Source organism: Myotis davidii, unplaced genomic scaffold (genome assembly GCF_000327345.1).
Source record: "Myotis davidii unplaced genomic scaffold, ASM32734v1 scaffold1286, whole genome shotgun sequence".
NCBI lineage: Eukaryota > Metazoa > Chordata > Mammalia > Chiroptera > Vespertilionidae > Myotis > Myotis davidii.
The window spans coordinates 431,655-441,299 of NW_006296619.1; the positions used below are offsets into that span (position 1 = coordinate 431,655).

The following is a 9,645-nucleotide window of genomic DNA, read 5'->3' on the forward strand; positions in this document are numbered from 1 at the left end:
GGCCAGTCCCTGGTCTGGTTCATTAGCTCAGGTTGGTAGGGATTGGTTAGGGTACATGGACTGACTCACCTTGTCCCCAAGCTTCTCAAAGACAGATTTTCACCTCCTGGGCTATAAATGATGTGCTGGGGACATGTAGAACCGCAGCACCCATCTCTAGCAGGAACTTTACCTAGGCTGATGGTAAGCAGTTTGTAACATTCTTTTTCATATTAAGACAATACAAATAAGTCAGTCAGAGAAAGACAAGTATCATATGATCTCACTCATATGTGGAATCTAAGTAACAAAATAAACTGATGAACGGAGTGGATCCTGAGACATGGAAGCATGGAACAGAGTGGGATCTCTAAGGGAAGGTGGGGGAGGATGGGTGGGTGGGAAGTAATCAACCAAGAACCTTGTTTGCATATATACATGGCCCATGGCCACAGACCATGGGGTGATGAGGGCCTGGGACAGGGGGCAAGGGCCGGCCGGAGGAGGTCAAAATGGGACAAAAGGGGACATATGTAATACTTTCAACAATAAAGGATTATATTTTTTAAAAAGCACAATACAAAGTCTGCATGAATTTTTAAAAACATTGGGTTTGTGAGAGGCTTTTTAGGCTATGCCCTAACAAGCAGCAAGTTCCAACTCACTGCCCTGTGCAAATGGGATAGAGCAGGATTTTCCAACCTCAGCATGGTGACACTTTGGGTCAGATCATTTTTTGTTGTGGGGGACTATTGCATGCATTATAAGATTAGAAGCATCCCTGGCCTTCAAATGCTATTTGTCATGCTATTTGTTACGTGTGTTATGTACACACATGCAGTGTGACCACCAAAATTGTCTCCAACCATGCCAAACATCCCTTGTGGTGCAAAATCATCCCTGGTTGGGAGCCATAATAATTAAATATTGTCAACAGTGCTTGGGTAAAAAAAATCTCATTTGGTAAAAACCTAACAGAGGCACTAATCCTGCTATACTCCAAAAGACTGATGCAAAGAAAGAATTCAAGTGGTGTTGAACCATGTACTTCATTTCATATAAATGCACTTGCCTTCTTAAAAAAAATAGTATTGTAAAACAACAAACAAAACCCAAACCCAAACCCAAACCAAAATCAAACCTACTTGTCAGCAGCCAGTCACTAACACCCCAGAACTTTGCTTTCCTAACCCAGGAAAGGGACAGTTCATGGTCTTGTGGCTTTAGAAAACAACCCCATTTCTCCTTCCCCAGCTGCAGATCTGAAGTTTTTCTAGACTGTGCTGGATTGGACTCCCTGCTTGAAAGTAATTTTTTTTTCACTTAGCCACCCAATCTTTGATTTCTGAGATTTGATTTTTTTTTTTCTTTAACAAAGGCAGGGTAGCGCACAGAGAAAGGAATGATAAATTTTATCTGTGAGAGTCAGAAATGTTTCCCAGAAGAAGTTACATTTAGGCTGGGACTGGAATGATAACAAAGATTTTTCAGGCTGACAAATGGATTGGGGAATGACCCTCCAGGCTCTGGGGAAGACGTGATCAAAGGAAGAGCTTTGTACAAATACATGACCTGTTTGGGCTGAACCAGGTCATTGGCTCTGGCAACAGAGGAGGTATTTGGTGGGAACTGTGGGGTGATCCCTGGAAAATGAGGTTGAGACAGGCTTATAGGATAATACTGAGGCATTGAGAATTTTCTCCCTGGCCCAAGGGTTGCAAACTCTAATGTCTATAAAGACCACTCAGATACCTTACATGAATGAAAAAGGTAGTTTTTTCTTTCTACAAGGGCACAGTTTTTTTGGGGGGGTGGGGTGGGGGTGAGGAAGGGCTCATAGCATACCTATGGGGATATTCTTCACATCCAAAGAATAAATATTATCTTCACTCATTCCAAGAGTATTGTTTGAGAAACTTCTCTGTGCCAGGCATTGTTCTAGGCACTTGTTATTTGTCTTGAAATGTAGACTTCTAGGGTCATGTTCCCCCCTCCCCACTTTTGCTAGAGACGTGAATAGAATAAAATGTCTCTACTATTAGGAAAAGCTCAGGGCATGGTAACCAGGCAGCAGACTCTCTAAAAAGAGTGGTGGGGATCACTGGGGTGGGGAGGACAATTGGAAAATCTGTGTCTTGTCTAAAAGGACACCTTTGTCTTGGCACCAAATGATTATGCTGAGCATGAGACTGGTGGAGTGATCATTTAAATTTTCTCCCCAGAGAAACTGGGAATATGGAGTTTAAAATGTAATCTCATCAAATTTTCATGTTAACTAAATTAAAAAATTTTTTTTTATTGCCTGGCCGATGGTTGAGCATCACTCTATGAACCAAGAGGTTACGGTTCGATTCGCAGTCATGGCACATGCCCTGTTGCAGGCACAGTCCCCAGTGTGGGGCATGCAGGAGGCAGTCAGTTGATCAATGATTCTCTCACCATTGATGTTTCTATCTCTCTTTACCTCTCCCTGACTGGGAATCAAACTGTGAGCTCCTGGTTCATAGGTTGAAGCTCAGCTACTGAGATACACTGGCCGAGTTACATTAACTCTTCTAATCCTCACGGAAGTGCTGGCACATATTTCACTCTATCTATGTGCTAATATTATGCATTTTCTATGTTGTGGCTACCATGCTGTGGCTTGGGATAGAATGTTCCGTGCTTGTTTAAGAAGGCAGCTTGCCAAAGTATCTCCTCTTTAAAGCAGACTTCACATCTTTATTCCTCAGGCTGTAGATCAGGGGGTTCAGAATAGGGATGATCACAGTGTAGAAGACAGACACGAACTTGTTCTGTTCCATGGAATTGAGGGAGCTTGGCTGAGCATACATGAAGATGATGGTGCCATACCAAAGGCAGACAATGGTGAGGTGGGAGGTACAGGTGGAGAGTGCTTTGCTCTGAGCCTCTGGGGAATGCATTCTGCAGATAGTCACCAGGACGTAGGCATAGGAGACCAGGATGATGGTGATGGTAAAAGAGAAAATCAGGGCAGAAGATGAGAAGACGATGGTTTCAACCTCTGCAGTGTCTGCACAGGCAAGTTGAAGCACTGGAGGAATGTCACAGAAATAGTGGTTAATGACGTTGGGGCCACAGTAGGGCAGTTTGAAGATGTACCCAGTTAGCAAAGCTGAATTGGCAATAGAGGCTGTATAGATGGCTGCCACCATCTGGAAACATAGATGTTGTGACATGATGGTGTGGTAGAGGAGAGGGTGGCAGATGGCAACAAATCGATCATAGGCCATGATGGCCAGGAGCAGACACTCAGCAATACCATGGAGAGTCATGAGGGCCATCTGGGCCACACAGCCTGCAAAGGAGATGTACTGACTTGAGGTGAGGAAGTTCTCCAGCAGCTTGGGGGTGTCCACAGTGGAGAAACAGGAATCCATGAAGGCGAGAATGCTCAGGAAGAAGTACATGGGTGTATGCAGCTGTGGCTCTGTGTGGATCAGGATAATCATGCCCAGGTTGCCCATGAGGGTGACTAAGTAGATGAACAAGAAGAGTACAAAGAGGATGCCCTTGAGCCCTTCCTGCTCTGTGAGCCCCAGCAGGAGGAACCAGGTGACTTGGGTGCAATTCTCAACTGAGGTGCACATGGCACTGCAGAGAGAGCAAATAAGACAAGCTTGTACTTTAGAGCAGGCCTCGGGTCAGTTCCTGCCCCACCCCTCCCTCCTATTTTCTTATAATCCATATTATTATTTTTTAATTGAATTTATTTGAGTGATATGGTTCACAAAAGCAGGTTTCAAGTATACAACTCAATGAAACATCATTGGCACATTGCATTGTGCATCCATCACCTCAAGAAAAGTCTCTTTCCATCCCCATTACCACCTCCCTCCTTTGCCCGCTTCCACCTGCCTTCAATCCCTTTGTCTCTGGCTATCACCCTTTTGATGCCCTCAGAGTGGGCAGTGCTAGGGGAGCTGAGGAGGGGACACCTATTATGAGTCATGTGTTAACTTACTTCCTGACCAATTTATATTTGGAGAGATTATCAACCTGCCCGAGGTAAGAGAGTTAGTACATTAGGAAAGTGGGATTAGAACCTAGTCCATTCTAATAATCATATTCTTTTTACAGTTATAATCCTCTTCCATAGGGAACTAGCATCATTAGTGGGTGTTGTGATCTGGCATGTTGTCCCAGAGAGGGAATTCATGAAAGGCTCAATTTGACCATATTTGGGGACAACGGCTCAGTCCCTGAGCCCAGGGACACAGGAAGTCAAGACTAACATCATCACAATGGAATGTGCCTCACTAGAGCAGTCATTTTCCCCGGTGTTATGAATTGAACTGTTTCTCCCGAAAAGATATGTTGAAGTCCTAACCCCTATACCTGTGAATGTGACCTTATTTGGAAATGCTGTCTTTACAGAAGTAATAGAGTTAAAATGACATCATGCTCAATTAGGTTGGGCCTTTAATCCAATATGACTGGTGAACTTGTAAGTGCAAATGGAGATCAGGGAGGAAGATGACGTGTGAAGATACAGACACAGAGGCAGGTGGCCATGTGAGGAACAGAGGCAGAGATGGAGTTATGAAGGAATGGCTCAGGCAACCAGAACTGGAGAGGCTTCAGAGGGAGCATGGCCCTGCCAACACCTTGAGTTTGGACTTGGAGCCTCCAGAACTGTGAGGGGATAACTTTCTCTTGTTTCAAGCCAGTTTGTGGTGCGTTGTTACCACAGTTGTAAGTATGCAAGTCACTAACACACCCAGTTGGGGATGCTTCGGGCACTGAGACTCTGATGCTTTGATGGGGGCCTGCTAAGCAGATGTCAGAAGACTTGACTTTCCTGGTCTCTCTCTATTGACAGGACTGATAATCCAGGAAGAGAAAATGAAATAAAACAAGTTAAAATAAAGTCTGTGTTATTATTGACTACTAACTGAGAAAAATATTTGTCCAGGGGAACAGGAAGTTATAGTAAACATGAAAACTCCAGCTCAGCAAAATTATAACCAAAGAACTAAGGTCAGTGTTTTAACTGGAAACAACCGAAGGCAGTAGGACATGCCAGATTTGTGGCTTCGGGGTGCAGTACAGGACACAGTTTTCAGTTAGAATTGGAGGAGAGGTCTTTAACCAGAGACCACTAGTCTACCTTCTTAAGCTCCCTAGAGGGGTTCACAGTTTATGAAAGTTCTCTCAGCTGCTGTCATGCTCCCAAGAATTTGTCTCTAGGTTATCAAATAACCAAGATGGCTATTTAAATGGAAAACTCTTATATGGGATACTGGCCAAGGTTCACTCTGATTGGTCAGACACCTGTTATGATTGGTTAAGTGTAGGTTTCAATGGTGTGGACTACTCATGGGGAGTTTAGAGTTTAGAAGGGGAGACAAGCATTAATAATCATACAAATTATAGCTCCAAGTAGAGGGACTGAATGATAGGAGCCAAAAATTTTAACTCAGGGAGGTGAAGGAGAATTTTCTCTAGGAAGAGTTTTCCAGGAGAAATTGAAACAGTCTATACAAGGGTCCTGAGGTCTGAGAGAGCCTAGTGAGGAGGAGGAGCTGAATAAAGGCCAGAGTGGATAGAGGACAAAGGGAGAGAGTGTGTGAGCTGAGGTGAGCAGGCAGTCAGTGTTTTATAACATTTTTTGAGTGCTTGCTGTGTCGGGCACAGTTCCAAATACCTTTAATGTCATTTAATCCTCTCAACAATCTTAGAAGATGTACAATTGAAATCTCCATTTTGCATGTGAGAAAACCAAGTAGTTGAGCATCTTGCCTAAAGACTCAACTGCTAAGTGGCAGAGCTGAGGTTTAAATTCAGGTGGTCAGGTTAGAGATCACACTATTATTGTCCAATACCTTAGACCAGGTTAAGGAATTTTATTTTATTTTATGGAATGCCATTAGAGAATTTTTACCAGGAGGATGACATTGTCATATCTGCTTTTTTTTTTTAAAAAAATCCTCACCTGAGGATATGTTTCTCATCAAGTTTGAGAGAGAGAGAAAGAGAGAGAGAGAGAGAGAGAGAGAGAGAGAGAGAGAGAGAAGTGAGAGAGGAACATCAATTGGTTGCCTCCAATACACACAACCATGGATATGTGTCCTCTCTGGGAATCAAACCCACAACCTTTTGGTGTATGGGATGATGCTCCAACCAACTCAGCCACCCAGCCAGGACAATCATATCTGCTTTTTTTAAATAAAATTACTCTGAGTGTATTGTGAAGAAATAATTGGAGAAAGGTCAATGGTTGGGGGAGATTTGTTGGGAGGATATTGAAGTCATCCAGGAGGGATTCATAGCTTAAACTAGAGTGGGGCTAATAGAGACAGAGGTAACTGGATTTGAGAAATGTTTGGCTGTAAATGTGATAGGATTTGGCGATGGACTGACCATGGCAGCGTGAGGAGAGCAAACAGTCAGAGTAAACTCCAAGGTCTCTGGTGTACAAAATAAAGCTGGTAGTAGAGGCTAAGAGGGAATAGGATGTAGCAGGGAGAGTTTGAGCTGTAAAATACATTAGGTCCCAGGGTAGAGTCCTAAGGAAGTCAATTTCAAACTCACTGCACACTGCGCCATCTCTCTCCCTATTCACCTCGTGCTGGGGCTGGTGATCAGATGTCAAGAGTCTGAGCATGACTTATGAGGAAGAGGGGATAAGGGAGTCTAAGCCCTTACTGGTAATAAGATTCCACCCTCATCCCACTTACCTGTGGTCAAGCAGAGCCCCTCCATCCATAGCCTTGTTTTTGAGGACCTCTTAGAAGTGTTTCTTTCTCCTTTTTATTGATTGCCTCTGACCAGCTTTCTCAAAAGAACTTCTCAAACAGTTGTGAACGAAGCCTAGAGATTCCTAATTGCTCCTGTCTTACGATTCACCTGGCTTTTTTCATCCTTATCCCTAGAGTTCAGAAATGAGCCAGTGGGAATTTGTGACTGTTTCTCCCAAGAGCAGACTTGGACCGGCTGATTATCTCTAAGGGATGCTGGCAAGATTTGGCTGAGGGTTGCTTGGGAGCTCCTGGGGAGCAAAGATGCTCCACCAAATGTTCAGACCCACCCTCTGCATTTACAGTGTCCATCCAGTGGGGGCCTCTTTTTTCCATATTATTGAGACTCAAAAAGGCTCTCAAGGCCAAGATGTATCAGGGACACATGTCAACATAATCCCCGGGTCCCACAGGAAGTGACTGCAAGTGCTAATGATATCAGCATTGAAGGTTTAACGTGGCTTCCGAATTGTTATTTCCTTTGATCTTCAAAATAACCCTGGGAAACATGCTTGAGGGTATTATTTTTTATTTTTGCTATATGTAGACAATAATAGGATTATACCATAATTGCTTTAATTACTTAACAATATCGAAAATACATCTCTTCACCTCAACAGCAACATAATTCTTCCCCCCTACAAAATAGCTTTATTGTCTTTGTAAAAATACTACACGCTGGTTGTCAAAAATTTAAGCAACACAGAAAAGAGCCAAGAAGAAAGTAAAATGTCACCTGAAATCCCACCCCTACAAAAATGGGAACTGGTGACCATTCTTGTTACAAGTCTCTCAATGCCCTCATAAACAGAATCATACTATACAAGCTAGTCTGTCATTTGCTTTTTCACTCAATAAGATGCCGTGGACATTTTTTTATATCAATTAATAAGCAATAGCCTATGTCATTGCATTTCCTGGCTGCATATTGTTTTGTTGTGCATGTGTGTTATCATTTACTTAACCGGTTCCCCCTTGGTTGACAAGAAGATATCTCTAACTTTTCACTCCATGTCTCTGACAGACAACTCCCGGTATGGGGCCTGGAGGACCAATTCCAGTGAGAATGGGGCATAGAGAGACCGCCTTTTTTGACCAGGAAGGAAGAAACTGGCTCTCTTCTTGGCAACCTGGCACCTTGGGTTCCACAATCCCAGGTGAAAGCACCGTGCAAAACAAAGCAAGGCAAAGCAAAGGGCCTTGTTAGGAAAATGACTTGTTTGGGTAAAAGAAATTCAGTCCCTAGACTACTGATCTGGGAGAGAGTCTCAGTAGATGAGAGAAATCACTCATAGTTCCTGCAGGTAAAAGAGGGTTTATTCACCTGGGAGACACCTGATGACTCTCACCTATAGAAGTGAAACAGTGCCTTGAATCCTGTGACCTCCTCCACTGCATTCCAACCTGCATATGTCTGACGCAAGCGCCCCCTTCATTGTGTCAGTCCTCTGCTCATGATGATGCAATAGCCTCCTCCTTTCTGAGCAGAGAAGCCAGATCATTTACACCCACATAACTTAACTACTGGGAGTGAGAGCAGAGACTTCCTACGGCAACATGATTTAACAAATTGTTCCAGGAAGTTCAGGCCTAGGAACATATGACTGTAAACCAATAAATAACTTCACTGTTTGCCTCATGGAATTTCTGCAAGCCAATCTGTCTGATTAAATAGTTGCTCCTCTGTGCAAACAGCTCTCCTATCAGGATAATAGATTACTCACCTGGACAAACTATGTTCTCAGCAAACAATAGTTTGCTTATCAAGATTAACTTTCAGGCTTTTCCCTCTCTGTATCTGGCAAACCTAAACTATAACATCACAAACTTTGTCCAATCCTGATCTGCTCTCTGATTTGAAAGATCCACCTTAAACCACTTAAGTCTAAACCCCCAAGCCCTATAAATGTCTTCCATTGATCACGTCTTCCATTGATTTCCTCCCTCACACCACTAAGATCTGTATTCTCTCTTACTACAGTAGGTCTAATCAAGTTAGTTTTGGTTGAGCAACAGGTTTTCTGGTGGTCTGTTGAAGAGTTATCAGTTGACAATCTATTCTTTTAAAAATTTCTTTTGTAAATGTTTTTAAAATTAAATTTATTGGGGTGACATTGGTTAATAAGATTATATAATTTCAAGTGTACATTTCTATGATGCATGATCTGTACATTGCATTGTATTCCCACCACCCAAAGTCAAATTATCTTCCATCACCATATATTTGGCTCCCTTTACCCTTAACCACCTTCCCCCCTGGTAGCTGCCATATTGTTGTCTGTGTCTATGAGTTTCAGTTTTATATTCTTTACCCAGGGTTACTGAGGGTATTTTGCTTCCTGTATTGGCTACTTTTATTGCCTTATCAGTATATCTTTTATTAGTATACAGGGTTCAGATTTCACCTCAATGTCAGGATGATCTTACATAGTCTTTTTTTGCTACTTTAAGCAATATCACTTCTTCTCCAAGCCCCAATTTTTTTTTATTCAATCAGTAAATCACTACCTGTCTACTCTTTGTTTTTATATTAAAAAAGTTTTTTAATTACAGTTTACATTCAATATTATTTTGTATTAGTTTCAAGTGCAGAGCATGGTGGTTAGATAATTACATACTTTACAAAGTGTTCCCCTTGATATTTCCAGACCTAACCTAGCACTATACATAGTTATTACAATATTATTAACTGTATTCTCTATGCTGTACTTCACATCCCTATTTTGTAACTACCAATCTGTACTTCTTAAACCCTTCACCTTTTTCATCCAATCACCTCATCTCTGGCAGCCATCAATCTGTTCTTTTTTATTTTTTTAAATATATTTATTTTTTATTCTAGAGAGGAAGGGAGAAGAGAGAGAGACAGAGAGAGAGAGACACACAGAGAGAGAAACATCAATGA

General features: G+C 42.3%; 1 protein-coding gene across 1 annotated transcript; it reads right to left on the reverse strand.

Moving 5' to 3' along the window:
* Positions 1–2,648: 2,648 nt before the first annotated feature.
* On the reverse strand, positions 2,649–3,590 carry LOC102772708 (olfactory receptor 8U9). Its single transcript, XM_006772111.1, has one exon. The coding sequence runs from the start codon at positions 3,588–3,590 to the stop codon at positions 2,649–2,651; it is 942 nt and encodes a 313-aa protein (XP_006772174.1).
* Between the last annotated feature and the right edge of the window lie 6,055 nt (positions 3,591–9,645).

Excerpts from the sequence above, each read along its gene's own strand:
- LOC102772708 (XM_006772111.1), bottom strand. The coding sequence starts at position 3,590 with ATGTGCACCTCAGTTGAGAATTGCACCCAAGTCACCTGGTTCCTCCTG.